This window comes from Gossypium hirsutum, chromosome A11, assembly GCF_007990345.1.
Source record: "Gossypium hirsutum isolate 1008001.06 chromosome A11, Gossypium_hirsutum_v2.1, whole genome shotgun sequence".
NCBI lineage: Eukaryota > Viridiplantae > Streptophyta > Magnoliopsida > Malvales > Malvaceae > Gossypium > Gossypium hirsutum.
The window spans coordinates 6,709,143-6,733,212 of NC_053434.1; the positions used below are offsets into that span (position 1 = coordinate 6,709,143).

General features: G+C 30.7%; 2 protein-coding genes and 1 long non-coding RNA gene across 10 annotated transcripts; 2 read left to right on the top strand and 1 right to left on the bottom strand.

Moving 5' to 3' along the window:
- Positions 1–1,221: 1,221 nt before the first annotated feature.
- LOC107923098 (uncharacterized) lies at positions 1,222–2,404 on the top strand. The gene is made up of 2 exons (XR_001691520.2): positions 1,222–1,922; positions 2,186–2,404. It is a non-coding gene; the product is annotated as an uncharacterized lncRNA (long non-coding RNA).
- Positions 2,405–6,164: 3,760 nt separating this feature from the next.
- LOC107924493 (protein transport protein SEC13 homolog B) lies at positions 6,165–8,504 on the top strand. 3 transcript variants are annotated; one of them, XM_016854972.2, is made up of 3 exons: positions 6,176–6,423; positions 6,496–6,558; positions 7,354–8,504. In XM_016854972.2, exon 3 carries the CDS (start codon positions 7,386–7,388, stop codon positions 8,289–8,291), a length of 906 nt encoding a protein of 301 aa, XP_016710461.1. In that variant the 5' UTR covers positions 6,176–6,423; positions 6,496–6,558; positions 7,354–7,385; the 3' UTR covers positions 8,292–8,504. The 3 variants fall into 3 exon arrangements, with proteins under 3 accessions (XP_040936763.1, XP_016710461.1, XP_040936764.1); XM_041080829.1 differs by having other exon boundaries at positions 6,165–6,558; XM_041080830.1 differs by lacking the exons at positions 6,176–6,423; positions 6,496–6,558 and adding an exon at positions 6,579–6,790.
- Positions 8,505–9,492: 988 nt separating this feature from the next.
- Positions 9,493–18,571, bottom strand: LOC107924174 (paired amphipathic helix protein Sin3-like 2). 6 transcript variants are annotated; one of them, XM_041080834.1, is made up of 24 exons: positions 18,257–18,571; positions 18,071–18,147; positions 16,862–17,103; positions 16,588–16,768; positions 16,411–16,509; positions 16,123–16,296; positions 15,755–16,025; positions 14,960–15,096; positions 14,755–14,830; positions 14,648–14,677; positions 14,284–14,477; positions 14,052–14,206; positions 13,684–13,811; positions 13,329–13,583; positions 12,520–13,140; positions 12,301–12,377; positions 11,484–12,101; positions 11,288–11,388; positions 11,065–11,203; positions 10,834–10,986; positions 10,522–10,685; positions 10,210–10,321; positions 9,854–10,013; positions 9,493–9,751 (listed from the first exon to the last, which is right to left on the bottom strand). In XM_041080834.1, the coding sequence occupies exons 3-23, from the start codon at positions 17,011–17,013 to the stop codon at positions 9,885–9,887; spliced, it is 3,966 nt and encodes a 1,321-aa protein (XP_040936768.1). In that variant the 5' UTR covers positions 17,014–17,103; positions 18,071–18,147; positions 18,257–18,571; the 3' UTR covers positions 9,493–9,751; positions 9,854–9,884. The 6 variants fall into 6 exon arrangements, with proteins under 6 accessions (XP_040936768.1, XP_040936767.1, XP_040936766.1 ...); XM_041080833.1 differs by having other exon boundaries at positions 9,493–9,754; XM_041080832.1 differs by having other exon boundaries at positions 12,301–12,380.
- Between the last annotated feature and the right edge of the window lie 5,499 nt (positions 18,572–24,070).

Genomic DNA, 24,070 nt, shown 5'->3' on the forward strand with positions numbered 1-24,070 from the left:
TTTAAAATACAATCCCTTTTTATTAATGTTCATTTTTAAAAAGGCTTGAATTAAAAAGGCCCACTCGTCCCGAGATAACAAAATGCCACATCCCGTAAGTTAGGATGCGACGTTTGAACCCTCGAGAACAAGTTTGCTTTTAATTTTTATCGAAATTTTGTGTATTTTAAAATCTAAAAGGATATTTAGCTATTTAGGTTTAACAAGAAAATCGAAACCCTGTAAGTTAGGGTATTTTGCATTATTTTAAATTTTTTTCTTTTTTTTAAATAATAACGAATGCAACACTTAACGATGTGCGTTTATTTTGTTTGGAATAAAATAAAACGGTCCATATTGGATAAATACATTTGAGCTTAATACACGATTTGATGTAAATGAAACGAGAAGGAATGATGATATCAAACATGGCATAATAATTTGCGAATAAAATATTACTATAATGAACCACAATGATATGAAAATACGAATAAACGAATTATAAAACACATAATGACAATAATCACACAACACATGTTATTTTGATACCAACATTAATAATCAAAGAAAAATGAAGTGAATGATATAAAATAATTTAAAATAAAAATAAGACAATTTTAAAATGAATAATATGTGGAAAAATAAATTTAAAATAGATACTATAAAACAATTTTAAGTAAATAGTATAAAACAATTTAAAGTCACTAATATACAAAACAATAAAATAATATGTAGAGTAACTTAAAATAAATAATTTATAAAAAAATTTAAAATAACATATAAAAGTTTTAAGGAGATAATATGTGAAAAATAAATTTTAAAATATATAATATAAAAATATATATAAAACAGTTTAATATAAGTAATATATGAATTCTGAAAATAAATAATAATAAAAAAGTTTACAATAAATAGTAAAAGAATTTAAAATAATTAACATATAAAGCAGTATGACTAAGTGACACATGATAAATTTAAAATAAATATTATATATATAAGATAGTCTAAAATAAAAAGGTATATATACAAAACTTCAAAATAATAATATGTATAATAGTTTAAAATAAATAATATATATAAAATTTAAAATGAATAATAGTTTAAAATATGTAAAAAAACTTAAAATACATAATAATAAAATGATTTAAAATAAATAATATAAGAAAATAAACTTAAATTAAATAAAAATAAAATAGTACCTAAATTTTTTTTTGAATAAATAAATAAATAAATTAACAGACTAGGACTAGGCTGAAATCGAATTGAAATTTAGGGTAAAAATTATAAATAACGAAAAAAGGCTATCAAGGACCGCAATGAATCGTGCTGAAACAATGAGGGACTGACTGGGAAATATTCCCAGCCCTTATGTGCAACGTTTCAACATGGACCCAAATGTAATCAAAGATAAATTATGCGGCCTGATTTAAAAAAAATCAAGTAAATGAAAGGGCCAGATTGTAGCGCACACAAAAGCGGAGGGGCCAAGGGGATAAATATCCCAAAAGGGCACGCGCGGATCCTCCCTGGAGCGGGTCGGGTCTCATGCGAACATGCCCTAAACGACGCCGTTTCGGCGTTGGGGTCCCTGGTTCCAAACGGCACCATTATGTGCCCTTATTTAAACTATTTTTTAAAAAAAAATCATTTCTGCTACTTCTTTAAAGAAAAAAAAAATAGAACCCTCCCCTATTCTCTGCTAGGGTTTCGAGCCGAACCTTAAGGCCCATCGTCAACACACCGCGTCTCTGCCATGGCTTCCACCGTGGACGGTGGTCGGAGCCGCTTGAAAAATCGGGTTTTTAACCTTTTTTAAAAGCAGATTCGACGATGAGGCCTTCATATGCCGAAAAAAATCAAAAGAAAAGGAACCCCCATCCTCTCTTTGGGCCGATTCCGACGGCGGAGAAGAGGTCTCCGACGACAGGGCTGCGGGGATTCGGGTAAGTTTTCCTTTTTCTCTCTTTACTTTATCTTTTTATTAAAATAGATTTATAAATAAAATTAAAAAGGAAATTGAATAGAAAACGAGAAATCAAAATCAAAATCAACCTTTTCTTTTAACTTCTGTTTTGCTTTTGATTTTTTAATGTGCGTAAAAAATTACAAAGGGATTTATTTCGGCTTTTATAGCCGAGTTACACAGATCTGTTTTTGTCTTTTGCTTGTTGTCTGCTACTGTTTGCGTGTGGATTTTTCTTTGCAGGTGTCAGACGCGCATAGAGGCCGGCGATGGCGTGCGGGCAGCGGTGGCAGAGTGACGTGTGGCACTGGTCAAAGGTGCTAGGGTTTATTTTGCTGAAATGTTTTGGATTAATTGAGCTATTAGGATTTAGGTTATTGGGTTTTAAATTTTGAGCTGGTTTAGTTTTGGTTTGAGTTCAATATGTAAATGGACATTTATTTTGGACTGTTTAATTTTTTATTTGTTTGGGTTTTATTTTATCAACTAGGTCAGACAAAAATTGGCCTACTACATATATAATTAATTGGGATAGTATATTATTTTAAATATTTATATATATTTTTTATATTATATATGTAAAAAAAACTTTCATTGGGTCATCCTTCGTAAAAGACGATTTAAATAAATATTAAAATCATAACCCCAAATTGTTAATTTTCTTTACCAAAAATTTGGTGCCCCTACTGTCATTAGCCGTTAGCTACTTCAAATTCCCTAACTTAAGTTAAGAGTGATACATTTATTATGGGGAATGTATTTAGCATATTTTTAATGTTATTAAATGGATTAATTTAGTCTTTATACTATAATATCAAATTTTAATGTAGTTAATATTTGTTGTTTAAAAATAATATAAAAATTATATTTTTCAGTTATAGTCGATAAAATCTCAACTTTACTTGTGCAAGCCACGTGCTCTTAAGTTGTGTTTTAAAATTTTTAAGTAAATATGATATGGGGTAAAATCTCAATCCCACTTATGGAATTAAAAACTTCCACCGCATGTGTACAAAATAATAAACCTAATAAATGCATAAGAAGTCTACCTTATATAAAACACTATTTTTAATAAACATTAAAATTCTAATATATATCCAATTTATTTTTATTTCAATGAATATTCACTCAATTATAAAATATCAATCACAATTCTAAAATTCTTATTTTAAATGTTTGATTTGAAATTATTTATTTTATCGAAATAAGCAACTCCATCAATTTATTAATTCAAAATTTTCTTTCATAAATCTTTTTTTTTTACATTAAAACTTGAGTAAATTAAAAATGTTTATTTATTTGAAGTAAAAAAGTTTCATCATTCGATCTTTTTTACATCAAAGTATATATTATTTTTGTTATTATTCAGAGAAATGAGAACTTTATTACGAATATCTTATTAAGTAGATGTTCATTAAGATCAAAATAATTTTGATGTAATTTAAATTCTAATAGTTGTAGATCTCTATTTCGTTTATATTTATTATGCCTATAAATAGAGAGTTTTGAAAAGTTTTGTAAATATTCTGATTGATTAATAAAATACGCTCTCTCTTTTGCTCTCTCATTTTTTTTGTTTTTTACTCTTTGTCTATTTATTTTATAACAGAATTCGCTTATGTTAATATAAAATAAAAAATTTTATAATTTTCATAACTTTTGTCTATAATTATAATATCATACATGTATAAATTATATAAAATTATTTTATTTTATATTAACATAAATGAATTCCTCATCTCTCTGGATAATAACAAAAATAATATATATATCTTTAGTTAAATGAATATATTATATTATCCAAATTTACAACTAGAAGTAAGTCAACCGGTCATTAGATTTTGTAGCATGAAAAGTAAAATTCAATGCAAACCTAACTTCATTAATTTAATCAATAAGTTACGAAAATGTTTAATGTAGATATAGTTGTTTTTATCAAAAATAGGCACCAAATTTGAATATAAATAATTGAAATTTCTTCAATTAATCATAGCAAATAAAACCATGGCTCCCAAGCTTGCAATCTCAGCTTTGTTGCTTCTTGTAATAATACAAGCTTTATTTGTTAAATCCGAACCTCAAATTTTCAAATCTCTCCGATTATTGGAGGGAGCTCAAAAAGGATACACAATCGAAGGGCTTAATCAAGTCAAGCAATATTTGAAAGCTTTTGGATATTATTCCATTAATGGTGGTAGCCTCACCGATTCTTTTGATGACGTGTTAGAATCCACACTTAAATCTTACCAACAACACTATCGTCTCAAGGCAACAGGAAGAATCGACTCTAATACCTTGAAGAAAATGTCAACCCCTCGATGTGGCGTTCAAGATATTTTTAACAACTAAAATGATGATGTTAAGTTTAGCATGATAGCTAACTATAGCTTTTTCAATGGGATGCCTCGATGAAACAAGCGTCAATTGACTTACATGTTCCGTTCTAGTGCATTTGTGATTAGTGATCAACAATTAAGGCCTATCATCATCAGGGCATTCAACACATGGGCCGTTGTTTCTAATTTCACATTCCGATAAGCTAATCCATCAGATATCGTGATGGGGTTTCATCGAGGTTTTCATGGGGACAACTACCCATTCGATGGCCCGGGAAATGTTTTAGCTCATGCGTTTGCACCACAAAACGGAAGGCTTCATTACGATGCCGACGAGAATTGGAATACTAATAATGTTATACGACTAAACCAAATCGATTTAGAAACCATAGCTATTCATGAAATAGGACATATTTTAGGACTTGGGCATAGTCAGGACCCAAATACTATTATGTACGCATATTATAGGCCTGGAACCATCAAAAGGAATCTAGGCCAAGATGATATTGATGGCATACGAGCTTTGTACTCCAACTAATAATAAATTAAAGTAGTTTATGAATCAAATCGATTGAACCAGAATAATAAAAATTTTACTTGCCCAAGCCGAAAATTTGTTTTACTATTTGAAATTTTTGTAAATTTAATCTTACTCGAACTATGATTATCAACCTCTTAAATCCTGAAATTTAAACCCATAATTAAAATCTAAATCCTAAAAACTTTGAAAAAATTTTAAAAATCAAGAGTTGATATTTGGCCGTGATTCTAAAATATATCACGGACCCTCTCCCTTCCCTACTTTTCAGCTACGTAGTTCTTTTAAAATATAATTGTAAATTTACTAAAATATCAATTAAAGTAATAACAATAAATTTCAAGTTCTGCCTAAAGTGTAGTTATAAATTAATTTGCCTATTAATCTTTTAGTATTTGAATGATTTTATATAAAAGTACTTATGTTTGGTTAAATTAGCCTTAAAAGGTTAATTTTTTTTAAAATATATAAAAGAATTATGATCTTTTTAAAATAGAAACAAAGTCTGGGGTTTGATCCAAAAGCTTAAAAGAAATGATGAAACAATTGTTTATTAGAGAAAGATAGCTAATGGGTTTTGACTTGGGATGAGGAAATTTTTTTTATTACAAAAATCGGATATTTTTGGAAAAAAGGTTTGCCAGAATCTTGAAAAGTTCAGAGGAATATGGAAATTTTTAACTTTTTCGGTGATGCTTTGAATTTTTCTGATCATTGGATTTACAAATTGAAGAACAAATGTAGAGAAAAGAACTTCAGGTTTTTTTTTTGTTTTTTTGTTTTGTAAAAACATAAAATAAATAATGAAAAATAATATATATATATATCTTTTATGTTAAAAGGTGGAGGGTCGACGCTCTCTACCTCGTGTATCTGAATTTAAAAGTGATAGTGCAATTCAAATTTTGATCCTTCTCATTTTGTTTCTTGTGCGGATTGATACCCAATTCAATTTGATCATCATTTAATTTCAAATGCATTTCAATTTAATCACTTTTGTTTTATTTCGTCTAAATCTAAATGTTTTATGCTGTAGGATTTCAATTATTAATACTATTACATGTGTTTGATTTTTGGTTTAGTAAAAATAATTAATTTTACTGTGTATGTATATCTGTTTTGCTTAATTGTGATAAAATATATTTTAAAGTATATGGAAGCATAATTTTTAATTTGTTCTTAAGCATGATTATCTGAGTAATTGAGATTTTTCTTTGAATTTTGACTATATTTTAATTTATATTATATTAATTACGTGTAATATGATTTTAAAATTAAGTTTGATAATATTAATTTATTATTATTTTAACACGGATAAAAAAAACTAATATAAATATAATTCTATTTCATATCACATTTAATTTGTTTTTCATGTTACCTCAAACAGCATTCTCCCCCACAAAGTTCTAAACATGCTTAGGAATTAGTTGATTAAAGTGTTTCGGAAAATTCATTTTATTTTTTTTGGGTCCAAACTTAATATCAGCAATAAAATGAAAATTTTAAAAAAAATTTGTTTGATGGATTAGTTTGGGGTAATTCTTGTTCTTCATCGGGTTAAAACAATCAATGCGTCCAAACACAACCGGTCAGACATACTGTTCAATGTATGTATATATTTTAATAATTCAATATAATTCTTTAGTTTTCTCTGTCGCTCAAAATTTTAACAATTTCAGAGCTGATCTCTAGCTTGGCCGTTACTGTAACAACCCTAATCTCTCTCTCTCTCTCTCGATCAGGTGATTTAAATTTCTTATTTTATTCTTTAATTCTTCACTCATTTTGCTGTTAAGTCAAATGTATTATCTTATCTTCAGATCTGTTTTGTTATTTGTAATATAAGTTCGATTTAGATCCATAGTTTCTAGACTGAAGATCTTATGACATGAACGCATTTTGGAATTTTTGAATTCTGGGTTGTATTGATTTGGATTAATTATTCTGCAAAATAAATTGGGTTCTTTGGAAAAGGTAATTTTTTTTATTGTTATGATTTCCGGGATTGATCTAGTTAGCCTGAAGATCATGATGAAATTAACCCATTTTCTATTTTTTGTTTATGGGTTGTTTTGATTTGAATTTTATTATGCACTAAAACAATTTTCTTCTAATGATCTTTCTGTTGTTATGGTTTTCGGGATTGACTACCTTTTGTGGGTAACTCTTGGATTTTTGTATCTTTCCCTATGAATTTCTAGAAAAATTGTTTCATTTTTGTTTGGGATTATAATTCCTTTCTAGAGAGTATCGTTTGTTGCATCTTCAGCATTTCTATGAAGCCATATTGAGGATTTTGTTATTTAAGAGAGTTAAAAATTTCAACTTCTAATTCTTGAACATTATTGCTTTTGCTTAAAGAAAAAGCAAGCAAAAGCAATAGACCTTAGTAACTTTTGATTTAGTTGAAATGCTCACAAATGTTATGGTATTCAATTGCTGTTGCGTGTAAAAAAAAAGTTTGAGATTTACGTTAAAAAGACTTGGATAGTGTAGATATTTTTGATTAATATATATTTGGATATTGAGATTTGAAGATATAAAAGAGCTGCGAATTGGAGTTCAAAAGATGCCTGCACAGAAAATCGAGACAGGTCATGAGGATGCACTCCATGATGTTGCCATGGATTATTATGGAAAACGATTGGCGACTGCTTCATCTGATACTACCATTAAGATCATTGGCATAACTGGATCTAGTTTACAGCAACTTGCTGTTCTACATGGCCATAAAGGACCTGTTTGGGGGGTTGCTTGGGCACATCCCAAGTTTGGATCAATCCTTGCATCGTGTTCTTATGATGCCCAGGTGATAATCTGGAAGGAAAATAATCAAAACGAGTGGCTGCAGGCCCATGTTTTTAATGATCATAAGTCATCTGTGAACTCCATTGCATGGGCACCCCATGAGCTTGGCCTCTGTTTGGCCTGCGGGTCTTCTGATGGGGATATATCAGTCTTTACCGCTAGGGATGATGGTAGTTGGGATACCACCAGGATAGAGCAAGCTCACCCTGTTGGAGTAACCTCAGTCTCGTGGGCACCATCAACCGCACTCGGTGCTTTCATTGGATCTGGTCTACTGGATCCTGTTCAGAAGCTGGCCTCTGGTGGATGTGACAATATGGTCAAAGTATGGAGGCTGTATAATGGGAGTTGGAAGATGGACTACAGCCCTGCCCTCCAGATGCACACTGATTGGGTGCGGGATGTTGCTTGGGCACCCAACTTGGGGCTCCCAAAATCCACCATTGCAAGTGCTTCTCAGGATGGGAAAGTTATTATATGGACTTGCGGTAAAGAAGGGGAACAATGGAAGGGTGCGATTTTGAAGGATTTCAAGACCCCAGTTTGGAGGGTCTCATGGTCGCTGACTGGAAACTTATTGTCGGTTGCCGATGCCAATAACAATGTTACATTGTGGAAAGAAACGGTTGATGATGAGTGGCAAGAAGTGAATGCTATTGAGCCATGAAGTTCCTTTTGTTTATCCTCTTTTCTATTTTCTCTCTCTATTAATAATTTTTTTAGGTCTCCTCTGTTTCAAGCCCCTCGGTATTTTTGTTCGAATACTGGGAGTTGCATTGGATAGTTATTGGGTTTTGTTGGAAATGCTCAGTTGAAAGAAAGAACAGATGATTAATCATATAACGTTTCCCTTCAATGAAATCTTATCCATTGTCGATCATTTTTAACCGTATTAGCTTCAAAATCATTACTTGCTGTACAAGTATGCTTTTGTTTATTGTGATATTTACACTTTAAGCATCCACAGCTGGACTTAAAATTGAAACTTATCTTGGATTAAGCTTGGTCTTGGGTTGGGTTTCTTAATATGATGATCATTTTCTTAGCTTAACTAAAATTGACGGTTTTTTCTTTTTTAACTGTGGGATAATATCTGAATTCAAATTAACTATAAATTTATTTTATTCTTATAACAAATTCAAATGTTTTAGTTTTTTTTTTAAATAATTTGTTGTGAATGATAGATTTAGATGCTCAAATCCGAATCAGTTTTAGATACTAAAATTGTTTATTTATTAAATTTCATTATTTCTGATTTGCAAGTGTCAACAAAAAATCCCTTTGAATCCAAAACAAAAACGCCAATTCCAATTTTTCAGTTTTTATCAACCGTGAAGAAAGGGAACTTTTTCCTCTTTATCTATTTTCACCCTCCAACTTCTATTTACTCACTCTGATGAACATTGTATTTATGTTGGTTGATTGCTCAAAGACCTATATAAAATTTTTCAAGATTTAGATAAAAATATTACACCCAAACAATAAATTTGGACAAACTATTAAGCTTCGATTTTTAAATTTATAATGTATTAATTTTCATTTATTTTACGTTACTTATACGTATAAAAATTAAATTTACTATACTATATATAAATATTAAAAATTATATATATATGAACTTGATTATGTTTAAAAATTTGATAAAAGAAAAATCTATAATGCTAGTAGAATATACATAATATTAATAAACCTAAACAGGATTAGTTGTTTAAAAATAAATAGTAGGAATTTAAGCAAAAGTACTTTTAAGAAAAAAACTATTTACTTTCTAATTTTAAGACTTGCATATATTTGTATCTTTTATCAAGTATAGAGTTAGGTGAAAATTGGAAACAGAAGCTATCAAAACTGAGGGGAAAGAAGACATGTTGGCCCGTCAATGAGAAACTTTGTTAACAAGTAACAATTGAAAAAGAATCCATTTTCTTCCCTTTTTACCCCACAAAATATCATGCAATACCCTATCTACACAATAATGGCTGATATGAACTTTTACAAAATATGCTTACATTTCCTAACCATTCATCATCCTTCACTACTAGTATGACCAATTAGCATCAAACTATGAACATTCAAGAAACATGTTTCAGTTTTGAAGGCCTTTTCAAGGTTGGGTTAAAGCAAGGGCTGCTGCAAGAAAAGCATGAAGGTTGAGCCATCTTCGAAAATTCCAAGGAAGGAGTGAGTGGTTGTGAAATGTGAAGATATAAAGATTCAGGAGGTTCTTACCATTTATGCCGGTCTGAGAAAGAATACTGAATTACTGCGAAGCAGATAAAAATTTATGGAACCGTTGTACTCTTGCTTGATTATTGTATGAAGATCTGCATTGCGGTGACTTTCTTCTCCTACGGAAGAAGAAATCTTCGGTGTCCAACACATAAGAGATCTGCAACATAGTTCACAGATCATATATGTACAACGACCCAATGTAAACATTTAGTACGTAAGCGATTTATTAGTGATACTCCAACCTCCATGGTATGCCAACTAGGCACCTCAAGTTAAAATGGCGTAAACACTTCTATATACAATCTTAAAGAAAGCTAAAAAGATTAAAACAGATATTAATACCAGAAAGATACCTTGTATGAGTTGCAAGCTATCTTATTCTCTAAACCATTAACCAGTTCAACACCTTCCATGGCCATGCAAGTAGCAGCAAATTCATCTAGACTTGCGTACTTTTTCTTGTTTCTGCAAATATCAGTAAAGAAGAGCAGATTAAACACCGGTTATTTAAAGCATAATCAAAATATTTTCTTTGTTACAATCATCTAATGTTAACACATGAGAGGCTAGTTGAGCCTAGCATTTACATGCTAGAGAACCGCGAAACCCATTGATACTAATGCTATCAGTACGAAACCTAATAATCTTAAAGTTATAGTTGTTACCTCCTTAGCGTAATGCCATGTGGCTCATTTTTTCCAGGATAGACTGACAGAAAATCGTTGTGCAAAGAAGCAGAAAAATAAGGTTCCATTGCAACAGCAAATGCCTCAGGCTTTTCAATGACATTGTCCATCAGCTGAATAGACAACCGAGATGGCGAAGATGACTGCAAAAAGGAACCAAAGTAAGAACATTATATGTGTTAACATAAATATACACAGATAGAAAGGTAGTAGGGCATTCATGTGCCTTGTTTCCTTTCTTTTCAATTTTCTTTGGAAAGGGATTGTAGTCAAGGGACATGCAAAACTTACAGATTTCAACCGATATATATTATCCTCATGGAGGAGGACACGTGCATTCTCATAATACACTGAATCCGTTGTCTTCCTATGTTTCCGAGATTTTTCATAATCAAACAATTGAAGAAGCTTATTATCCATCTCATCTGTCACAACAGCTTGAAGCTGTAACGAAAACTATAATTCAGACCGATGCAAGAAAAATGAGTAGAATATGGAGAAAGACCATCAAAGAAAGCAAACCTGCTTAACCAATTTATATATTAACTTGTCCAATGTAAATAACTCATATGACTGGTTTCCTATTATAGCTCGACATTCATCCTCAAACTTCGCATTGTCAGCAGATCCATCAAGCAGATGGTACAGTGCACTCGTAAATCTGTGCAGCACAAAGAGAGAATTTTCACATTAGCATGCATCAAAGGTTCACATTGTTCAGCACAGAAATTGATATGTAAATCACCTGGCATAAAAATCTGAAGAACTAGCATCTTTTGAACTTTTACACTTTATTTCAGCCGCCGTTGAATTTGTTTTTGCTGACAGTACTCTTTCATACAGGATCTACACAGAAATTAAAAGATTGAAGAACACTTATTAAAATGCAAAAAGAAAAATTAGAAAGAAATAGCTACCAAGCTTTAGAAAATTCTACATACTCGATGAAGTCGGAAAAGAACATAGAAATCATCATTTGCGTAGAAAACACAAGAACTGTTTCGATCTTCTTCAGATAAGACTGCAGGTACATGCTTTGAAAGAGGCTTCACCGTAAAAAGAAAATGCTCTGAAAATGACGACATGCCATCTCCTCCCACATGTGCATCAGTCAACCCTTCAGCCTCACCTTCACTCTCAGCTTTGCCATCAACTTCATCGCAGCCCATCTCTTCCTCTTCTTCATGCTCTTCACGAGAGCATTCATCACCTGCAGATTCATTGCCTGATGCATTGTCACCAGCTTCAGAGGCATTTCCACTATCCTCATCATCAGCATCTGCATCATTTTCTCCTCCAGCATCTCCAGGATGCAACTCTTTCGCAGTTCCAGACCAGTACTGTCTGTTTTCAATACCATGCTTGGCCTTTGGCACAGCCTTTAGACCAGCATCACTGTAGGCAATAGAATAATCCTGAAAATCACCACTTGGTGATAATTCACCTTCTTCTTTTTCAATTTTGGATGGACCAGTAGATTCTTCGTGATATCTACTAGCAGAAAAGCCATCTGTTGGCTCTCCATTTACTAATAAAGCATGCTTTGTTACACGAGCACCCTGAAGAACCAAGAAAATTTACATAAGTATATAAGAACCCCCTTGCTTTTTACCTCAACAAGTAGGAGATGAGGAGAATTAAGTAAGGAAAGGAAGGTCAAAAAATGCTAAATATTTTGACAGAACCAATTAGTAACATAAGCTTAAGCCATGCTAACTGCTAATTAGAATACAGTAGCGTGTATGCATAAACCCATACCTCTGATGAATGTAGAAGATCAACATTAACTTCAGATTCATGACCCTTACCAGCAGCAACGCTAGTAGGTCTAGAAGCTGCTGCACCACAACATTGAAATTAAAACTTAGTCACATGGTTTTGGAAAGAAAGGTATAAAAAAGAGTAAAAGTAATACTAGAAACACTAGATCAATAAACAACAAAATCATGAGATTGCAATGTTTCCTGAAGTACACACCTGAAGCCCCTTCAGTGTTGTTTCTGCTTTGATTATTTTCTGCTTCAATTGCAAGTATGTTAACTCCAGACCTTTTATCAGCTGCACAATTAATCTCTTTCTCCAGCTTTGAGTCATCCCTATAGACACGACCAGATGGTTCTTCTTCGGCTAAAGTTCCACCATTTGTCAAACCATTTCTGCAAGAATTAGGGAGCTCTGGTGAACTGTTCTCATCTCCGTCACTAGCACCTTTCTGTGGCTCAGAATTAACATTAGCATCAGCTCTAGGACTTCCATCACATTCAGCAATGCTTGACCCAGTGAAGTTTACAGTAGGATTCTGAGCTTTACCATCATCATCAGTACCCTCTTTGCCATTAGGTCGAGGAGGAACACTCAACATTGGCTCCAAGAATGTGGTCCAGAGCATCATGACTTTATCCAACAGTTCTTTGGTTGAGCACATCTCTTCACATGAATACTCTATAAGTTTATAAAGGTCTTCATGGATGCCAACATCCAAATAGTCATATTCGAGGTGTGGAGCCAGGGGTTGTCTGTGACCAGCAATGCTCGCCATGAGAACATCATCCTCATTCTGGTTCTTCTCTTTCAACTCCTTGATTTCAGCCACTAAAGCTGCAATTACAAAGAAATATCAATTAGGCCACACAAGCAAAGTATTAAGGATGTTGAAGAGAATAAATGAACACAATATATTAGAACATATCGTTAAGAATCATCTTCAATCTTTCAACCAAATTTTACAACAAAGGAAAATACAGCATTTTGCATCTTGGGTACGAAAATTCCAGTATTCCACTTACATTTTGTACTCAGGTTCTTTGAATCCTGCTGCTTGAAATAGAAGCTGCGATGATCTAGTGATTTGTAATGGTTTTTCAAATAAATTTCAGCCCAAACCTTGTTAAAATCTAAACGGCACTTTGTCCACTCTTCTTGCTTCTGCTTCAGACGAGTTAAAATGACAGGTAACGCAAGAGCAGGATTTTTACGTAATATTTCCATTACATCAAGACCATGGTCACCGTATAAACGCTCAATGCACCTTAAATTTAGAACTGCAGTAAGTAGTCCAGATAAGGCCAAAAGTAAAAAAGAAGAAAAATGTTCACATAGCAGTGATTGAGACATAAATTGATAATAGTAACAGATACAAACCAGTAAAGTGGTCTTCTATGCGAACCACAGAATCCACATTGATTTTATTTTCATTAATGCCATTCAGCAAGTCCTCAGCACGCTTGGCAGTCGAGCTCACAGATTCTAACAACATATCCAGCTCAAATCTAAGACCAACAAACAAAAAGTCTATTATGCCTGGGAGTTAATATCTAGAATAATTTCCGAGGACAAAAAGAAACAGAATAATGAATCAGTGCACATCAACTTTTTCTCCTGAAAACTCATTCTCCTTCACATGCAGTACATAAATTGGTAATAGAAATAATAAAATACACAAACCATGAAAGAGATAGATAAAATAACCACCATAGTACTGGTACAAATAGAGGACCAGTAAATTTTACCTATCATCCTCACATCTGAACAAACTCTCTTCATACTGATTTCTGCGCATGTGCTTAAAAGAATAATCCTCGCTTCCAGAGGTCACAGATACCCAATAATCATTCAGCACTTGAGCACCAAGCTCTGATCTCTGACTAGCTGAAGGTATTGGATACTGAGAGACAGAAAGACAAATGAATGTCAAAATCAGTGCCAAACCATGCATTAAAAAAAAAAAAAAAGAATCCATACATCATCAGGTAGAAGCCGATAGCTTGGGGTACAACGTTGGCAGGTAGATAGGTCAAGCTCCTGTATGGACTTTGCCATATACTTCTCCCTGCATCTCTCCCTTTCCTTAGCTCCCTCCAATTCACGTTTTTGCTCTCTATCTTTTTCTTCTAACTTCCATGGCCTGGATGCATGCCCATCACCACTAAGTGATTCTGCAATCAAGAGGTAAACATCATTGCAATTTACAGAATTTTATATTGAAAGAAAATAATTCACAGTTGCATTATATATGAGTGGATTATGCACGTATGAGGAAATAACAAAAACAACCTAGAAATTAAGAAGCTGTATAACAAAATGACAAAGGAAATCAGTTACATACTTTTACTGATAACACCAGCAAGAAGCCCATCTGCAGGAGACATTTCAAATTAGAAACAGCCATACAGATCATAAAAAAACAACTTAAAATGAAACTTTAGCAGTTACCAGTATTCTCACAACGCTCCAAGAACTGATTGAACTCATTCATAAGATCTGGATGCTTGCCAAGTAAATCGGTCACCTGAAATAGGCAGAAGCAATCTATCTAATTAAGCTACCAAGGTAGAAGGTTAAACATGTGCTTAATATTTCTACAAAGTAGACTGAACGATGAGTCAGAGATAACTGCTCGAGATGGTGTAAAACATACCAAATTTTGCAAATCATTTCTTTTGATTATTCCATTGCTGTAAATGTTAAGACACTTTAAGAATGCCTGATAGTCATCTGAGCTGCATAGCCTCTCCTTAACTCTCTCACAGAATATGAACCCCTGGTTGCACATGCCTGAGATTTGAATAGAAAAACCTAAATCTTAAAAAGGATTCCTTGTGAAGGATAAGAAAACGTGCATTGACCCAAATCTAATTACACAAACAACGCAAAATATCAGAAAACTTCTAAAGAAAGGCTGAAAAGGCTAGTTAACAATAATTTGGATAACAAACTCAAAAGACTACCAAAAAGTTTTCCCTGGGGTTAAAAGACAGATGTCGTTTCCCTATATTTTAATAACCCACCAGCAGAGTACATAAAAAAATATATTAAGAGCTAAGTTCGCTAACAACATCAAGGCGCAAACTCATGGTAGACTAGCTAGCCTAGTAATGCTTTTCCCAGCCGTATATCACTTCAAAATCAGAGGATACGTGCCCACACAGCTTCCTTACAGTAAAAATCATTGTTGAAAATTGGAACCATCATGATGTAACCATATCTCACATTTGAATTTATGCATAAATGAAACTTCAAGTTCATTCTCACCAGTAAACCGCAATAGTAATTGACAGGCTTTATTAGTAATATATAGAAAAAGAACAACAAAATTGTCACCTTAAAATAAGCACCATAAAGAGAACTATATATCTATGATATGTTAGAAAAAACAAAAGTGATACCACGCATATTTTGAACAAATAAAACCAGTCAAAGGTTGCAGACTCACTTTTAAAAGTATCTCTATCATCATAAGAGGCAAATCCTTCAATCTTCCTTCCATATCTTTTTTTATCATGAATACGCTGCAAATTACAATCCCTATTGTTGTCATGCTTGGAATCATCCAGATCACGAGTTCTCCTATCCCTATTTTCCTTTTCCAAACGCTTTCTCTGCTCCTTCTGCATTTTCATCATAGTTTTGTCATCGTCCAGTTCAGGATGATCAACACTGATACCATGATCAGCATGGGAGGTAATAATCCTATCCCTTCGACGCTGAAAAAACAATTTGATCATTATTTCATATAATAAACGGATTAAAAATAGCAATTTACAAGAAAATAACTTTTAACAAACAAGAGAGAATAGTCACCTTGTCCATTTGTATCTGCCGCAAGGTGGCTGTAGCAGAGCTTCTCTCATTATAGCGATGAGCTGAATTTTGACCATACGGAACTTGTTGCGTCAAAGGTGCTGCTGAAGGATCTGGTAAAAATCTTTTGAACTCCTCGAGCAGATCTGGGTGGTCCTCAAAAAGAGAAGCAACCTGAAACCATTTAAACATACAAGTAATATTATCTGGGAGAGAGAGAGAGGTTAAGATCCAGTAAGTATCAAAGAGCCAATGAACATGCATAACAACCAAGACAAGGCATATTACCTCACAATAGACCTCATTTATGTCCTTGTGCTCCTTCCGGTACATATTCAAGATATCAAGGAATGATTTATAAACACGCTCATCATTTTGAAAACGTTTCTGCATAGTAAAATGGATAAATTAGATAGCTAAACACAGACATTGGTAAGGGACAAGGTCCTGGCACAATGGCTTCACCTTTATTTTATTTACAAAACTGATCGCTTCTTCAAATTGAACTGTCTTTTTTGCTGGAGCCTCATCTTCATCAAGGGTTATTTCATAACCCTTTGGCAGGAAGGTATTAAATCCATAAATCAAGTTGTTATGCCCTTTGAATAATTCTTTAACTCGGGCAATGACACCGGCTGTGTCAGTCCTGCAAAAGACAAAAGATTTATTAAGCATTTAGTAGTTTAAAGCAACAATTCATCATCCATTGGCAGAACTTGGCATTTCAAAAACAGCATACCTTTGAGCCTTGAAATCCTTCATGACTTCAAGGAACATGTCATACTTCTCTTTTTGATCCTGAAACATCTCCCTCACTTCCTTTAGATATGTTAAGGCATCATTGGTAGTCAGTTTCTGTGATATACCTCCTCCTACACCTGCCCCTCCCATTCCTCCACCCCCCCTCCTCCACCTTCACCCCCACCACCACCTCCTCCACCTTCACCCCCACCTCCACTTGGCATTTGGTTTTGCCCATGGCTTCATGGTTAGAAATAATTAAAAGAAAGACAAAATCAGAACCACGGCCATTTTGCCAACACCAATCAAAAGCTAATACTAAACCTAATATACTTTCAACAGATGATTACTCTTAAAAAGTGCCACCAATTCCATTCAATTAGAAGTGAATTTACTAGATACCGCAAAACCAAGTGGTAAATCCTACTTAAAGTAATGACCCCATAATCACAAAAAAAAAGAAAAAAGAAAAAAAAACCCACATGATTCAGCCAAAAAATGACAAATCAAAAACATAAACAACAAATCACTCAATCCAAGTTATAAACAAAAATTCATGATAAACCTCATCAAACTAAACCATTAAAGCTGACAACAATAACCGACCAGTAATCAGAACAAAAACAACCAATAATACCAAAAAGAAAAAAGGCAAACTTTCATATAAGAACAAAACCAGCCATACAAACCCTCAAGGGAAAAAAAAAACTTACGATTCAGGCCTTGAAGAACCAAATGGACGTTTAAAATGCGAACCAGAATATAAATCATCTTTTACTCGCTTCATCCTCTAAACCAATCAAAAGCTAATACTAAACCTAATATACTTTCAACAGATGATTACTCTTAAAAAGTGCCACCAATTCCATTCAATTAGAAGTGAATTTACTAGATACCGCAAAACCAAGTGGTAAATCCTACTTAAAGTAATGACCCCATAATCACAAAAAAAAAGAAAAAAGAAAAAAAAAACCCACATGATTCAGCCAAAAAATGACAAATCAAAAACATAAACAACAAATCACTCAATCCAAGTTATAAACAAAAATTCATGATAAACCTCATCAAACTAAACCATTAAAGCTGACAACAATAACCGACCAGTAATCAGAACAAAAACAACCAATAATACCAAAAAGAAAAAAGGCAAACTTTCATATAAGAACAAAACCAGCCATACAAACCCTCAAGGGAAAAAAAAACTTACGATTCAGGCCTTGAAGAACCAAATGGACGTTTAAAATGCGAACCAGAATATAAATCATCTTTTACTCGCTTCATCCTCTAAACCAAACAAAAAACAAAAACAAAGTGAATTGTTATTTTATAACAGGATTAATCTATGAAGAAATAAAAAGAAACCCATTTGAAGAACTGGGTTAAAGAAACTTACTTCCTCTGTAACAGATCTTAAAGAAAAAGACAGAAATACAATCCAGTAGCTTTTTCTTATGATCCTTTTTTATGTTTCTCTTTCTTTTTCTTTTTCTTTTTCTTTTTTTTTTCTAATCTTCGGTTGTGTGAAGAGAAGGAATTGGAGAAGCAGAATATATGCGAAGGAAAAGAGAGAAAAAGAGAAAACCTTTGGTACGTGAGAGAAAGAAAGAGAGAGAGTCAAAATCCGAATGACAAAAATAAAAATAAATTTGTTTTTCAAAACCTGGTGCAGAGAATAGAAGGAGATTGCATGTTTGAGTTTATTTACAAACTCCTTTTGCCTCTCATCATATTTATACTCATATGAGATAAGCTATGCATCTTTAAACAAGCGATATATTTACTGAGATTTTAAATTTATTTATATTTTAATTTACATTATATAAAACCTAATAAATAAAAACGAATTGTGTCGAGATTAAATTTACTTTATTTAAATTATTTTATAAGTTTAATATTTAGTAAAATTATTCAAAATTCTATCAAACATCAAGCAAATCTTTGAATTTGTTCTTATGGTACAACATTTTATAATGAATGTACTTTGCGAAGGTTGTCTTTTTGTTCTTTCTTTTAATTGTTTCTTTGCAGTTCAAACTTCCTAATTTTAATTTGTAGTTCCCAATAGAAATATCAATGGTGGATATAGGTTGTTTCTTTTAACTCTATAATTTATAAACATAATAAAATCTTTTATATATAGGTTGATCCTAGTAATATGATTTTATCTTTATATTTATTAAATGTGTTGTATTTTCACCCTCAAAAATTCCAATTTTAGTTTCGTAACTGATTTTGGTGAATTAGGGTTTGGGAGAGGTTGATTTAGTTGCCACCTAAGACTTCTCTTTCACTTTTAATTCATTGCAAACAAACCCTTTTCTTCATTTTATGTAATTTATTTATAATTATATAAGGGTTTTTTTAATTGTTGTATTTATCTTGGTGTTCCCAAATAATACTTGTTCCGTTCAACAGATTTTGGGAGAATTTTTTCCCCTTGTTTTCAAATTATTACTTTATTTCTTAAAATATTTCATATTTTCTTCTATAATTTTTTTTATATATATAGTAGATATTTATTTATTTATTTTATCATATGCATGATATCCATGCAACACCAAATCTATCAGCTCCGCGTCAGTAATTTCACAATTGAATAACTGAACATATATTAGATATTTATTACGATTAATATTTAATGTTAGTGTATAAAAGTTGATTAATGCACTATATATATTTATAATAGCATATTGAAAATTTAATGAGAACAGGTTAAGTGGATAAGAAAATCTCTACTCTTAGCTCGCTACATTGTCGTTTCTATATATATTTATAGATGAGTATGTTGGTCAACGTGATCGATTGTCTAGATCTGAATTAACTTCAATATGAATATTAAAAGAGTTTAATGATCGTTCGAGTTCATCCTGACTCTAAATGTGACAAAATATGTTTAGATTTTTCATACGATGACCAATTTCGTTAAAAAATATATATAATTAGGGGGCGTTTAGTTCAAGAGATTTAATATTGTCTCTAGAAACTTAGTTTACTAATTTATCATTATTATGTGATTTTTTTTAAAATTGCGTTCCTTTGCTTTTTTTGAACAATTTCATTTTTGTTTATGATTATATTTGTTCTTTTTTATAGAATGCCTAGAACTATTCATAGCCCTTCCCTAATTCATAAATAGGAGGATAATATGCTTCAACGCACTCAAGCTCATATCCTTCTGCATTGACAATAATATTCATACCAATCGAACTAAAACTAAATTGACATAACTCAATTAATTATTTATTTTAACTAATTTAATAACTTTTATTGTGAAAGTAAAATAAAAAAATTCACACACAAAAAAAGTGCTCCATATATACACATACCTATATTAAAACTTGCCATATCCTTTGAATGATAAATTTTGAATTGAATTACACACTAACATTCGTAATAGAATTATTTATCTCTTAGAAGGGAAAACTTTTTTTTAATTAGATTTATATTATATTTGCATAAAAAATAAAATTATCCAAAATTTCAAGTTAGACCAAAATGTAAAATTAGATTTTTTTTATTTATTTGACAACCTTAACATTATTGAAAATATAAGATTAGTGACTATAGAACATGTTTAAATTGTTTGATAACCATATTACCGAAAATCATCAACACAAAGAATACAAAATTCTACTACCCAAATGCCCCTGATGATAGAACATGCCCATTCAAACTTAAATAGAAAATGACACATCCATACTCTTCAAATATATATTTTTATTTTAATAATTTTTAACTTAATAATTTTTTAATTTAGTTTCTCTCTTGGATGAATAATACGATTCATCTAGAGGAATTCATTATCTCGGCTCTGTTTGGTAATCGGTTAATTATTGATTACAGTGACTAGTTTGACCAACTAATTCTATTAACTGTACATTTAAAAGTGTTTGATGAAACTTAGTTGGGAATTGATACCTGTAAAATGATGAATAACGATATAGCACATTTTATTGTTAAGTATTTATTTGTTTATAATATTTTTGTTTTTATTGGATGAAATTATTGAAATAAGCTCGTAATTATCAATGAAATAAACTATCCATTATGAAAATTAATTTGTGAATGTTTTTGAATATTTAAATAAACAAATTTCTGAAGTTCTTATTTGTAAATATTAACCTTGTGGAAATTGATAAATATTAATAGTATATCAATATAATTGTAAACTATATTCTTAGTGGTAATTATCATGTTCTTAGTATGTAAATTAGTGATAATTATGTCATACTCAAAATAAACTTGTCAAGTAGCATATTTTAATTAATATAAACTTGTATAAGAAATCATTTTGCACAAATAAATTGAAAATGAATTAAGAGTACATAAATATTCAAAGATGAATAGGCTCGATTGAAAATTTCTCGTGGCAATATTGAATTTTGTAGATTCACGATGGAGGTTTTTTTTTTTTTTAGATTTACTTTAGACTTTGGAAGTAAAAATGGAAACAGGAAAATGGAGGCTATTAATATCTTAGTATACCTAGGTTTGAGAGCATGTGACAAAAGAAGTATTTTTTGAGCAAGTATAGTTAGATATGTCATTCCATATATCTCACTCCCAAACAATTGTTGAAAAAATTTGCTCATCCCAATGTTTTTTGTTTCAAAGGTTTTAGTTCAACAAACTATTGTAAATCCCCATCCAACAAACACTATAATTAAATGGTTTAACTACTCAAATTTTCGTTTGTGCTCAAATCTACTAAAAAATGTTAATGATAAAAGTTGATGATAAAAGTGGTTCTTGAAAATGAATTTAGGATTTGAGAAACTTCAATTTGCATTCAATTGAACGTTTATGAAGCACACGCAATTAAATTGATCTGAAATTTTTGTTAGGTTTTTTGAAAATTGAGAGATAGCTGAATTTAACAAATTGGAGAGAGAAGGAAAAAGTAAATAAGTGTTAGGCTTTTATTTTTCTTATTATACTCTTTTATACTTTTCAAGCAATGGATACTTCCATAAATTATTGGAGAATTATTAGAAAATAAATTACATTGAAAATTCAACTTTTTTTAATAAAAAAATTTGCTTTTAGGATATATATAAATAAACTGAAAAAAAAGTTAAAATCTAATATTTTTAAAATAATATACAAAATACAATTACAAGTACAATTTATATACCATCAACTAAAATTATAAAACTTAAACATGGAATTAGATAAAGAAAAAACCTTCCATATAACATTTGGTTATGAATATTCAAATCTTCACTTTAATCTTATTTATATAAATTTTTATTGTCTTTGTCTTTTCTTGAATTGTATAGCGTGAACAATACCATATTACCATGGGCGAATCCAAGGGGCTTTGGAGCCCACTGAATGTAATAGTTATATTCTGGTTTTGGACCTTCATAAAGATTAACAATTCAATTTAATCCTTTTAATATAAAATTTTCGTATTCGATGTCTACTAATTTATGTACTTCGTTCATTCGAGATATTTTTTCAAATATAGCTATAGATAAGCTCAAACTATTTTGCAGTGGGCACTAGGCAGCCCCAGCAAAAAGGGAAATAAACATGCAAACTGATAAATCGAAAGTCCTGCCCAAAATAATAAAAAATAAATCAGAAGTTTGAACAAATTAACTTAATTATTCGATTTTATCAAATTTTATGATGAAGTGAAGTGAATTACTTATACGTGATATTCTAAATTAAGTTTATCAAAAAATTACACATCTCAGCTATTTAAAATGTGAATTTAACATTTTAGTATCAAAATTAAAAGATTAATTCCTATTAGACTTTAATTTAAAGCTTTTAAATATGTGGTACAATACATGCAATTTGTGGGTGAAATTTTTAGAATGTTAGCAAAGATCAAGGACTTGAGATTGTAAATGTCCAGATTTGAGTATCAAACATACGTTAATGGCATTTCCCTTCCTATTTATTATGGATTTTAACATCTGTGTGTGATTGTAATTTATCTTGTATTTTTATCATACAGATCTAAAATATTTTAAATTTTTTGACATAAATTAAATAGTTAAATTTTTTAAAATTTATACTAAATTTGACATGCATAACCTACGTGAATAAAGTATAAAATATAATGCTCGAATTATTAAAATATTAATTATATAAAAAATTATGAAAAAATTTAAAATCATTCAATTTTATATTGATATAAATGGATATTTTCCTTATATAAATTCTCTAAAAATATTTTTTTGAAGGAAAAAAACTAACTAAAAATGAAATATAAATCAACCTCATGGGCTGGGCTACCCATTCGGCGTGTATGAATCAGGTCTTGAACATAGAATTTGTGAGTTCAAGCCTTCTTTAGGTTGGCTCAATAATAAAAATGTTTTGAATATAATTTTTTTAATATTAATAAATATATTTATAAAAATTGTTGAAACGGTAAATAAAAACTGTTTAGAATTAGAGTGCTTTAAATTAATATCCTATAAAAGATGTAAAAAGTAAAAACATTTTAAAAACAATATAATTTATTTTGCAAAACAGTAACATTTTAATTATTATTTAATTATATTGATTTCTAATTGACTCATAACACCAATTAAATTAAAAACTTAATACATAGTATATATAGAAATACGGAACTCATATTTAAGCATATTGAAATTTATATAAAACAAATATAAAATTTATAAATATAAAAAATTAAAATGCTATTATATACATTTTAAAAGTACACCCATATACCGTGAATTGAAATTAAAAGATAAATAATCAATGGGTTAAAGAAAATGGTTAATCATTGGACCTTTTTTTCAATGGATATTTTGAAAAACTAAAAAAGAAGAAGGGTTACCCAATTTTTAAATATTTTCATTTTGGACACTAAAAAAAATTATTTTAAGTATTATTGTTAAAAACTGTTTTTATCTTGGTCACTCGCAATTAATTCAATGTTATTGTACACTAATTTAGTCATTTAACTTTAATAAATTTTTTATTTTGATCACTTGTTTCTTTTTTAAATTAATTTTATTCTTTAATAAAATTATACTTTTACTAAGAATTGAGTTACTCAGCGGCATAGATGAAACCTAAAGTTTCTCCTGTAATTTATTTCCTTGTAGAAACTCAGGTTTTTTCAACCAAGTTTTTTTTATTACTGAAAAATTAAATTAAATTTTAAAGGAAAGAAAAAAGAACATATAAAATAGAGAATTTAGTTAATTTCCCGTAAAACCTCAATTTTTTCCTTTTATGA

Bases quoted from the DNA above. Each gene is read 5' to 3' on its own strand.
- LOC107924493 (XM_041080829.1), top strand. From the start codon at position 7,386: ATGCCTGCACAGAAAATCGAGACAGGTCATGAGGATGCACTCCATGAT.
- LOC107924174 (XM_041080835.1), bottom strand. From the start codon at position 17,650: ATGAAGCGAGTAAAAGATGATTTATATTCTGGTTCGCATTTTAAACGT. The intron at 16,769-16,861 runs GTATGCTGTTTT...TGTCTTTTGCAG, and splicing joins AAGGATTTCAAGGCTCAAAG to GACTGACACAGCCGGTGTCA. The intron at 12,381-12,519 runs GTGTGTACTTCA...GTTGTGGTGCAG, and splicing joins CAACACTGAAGGGGCTTCAG to CAGCTTCTAGACCTACTAGC.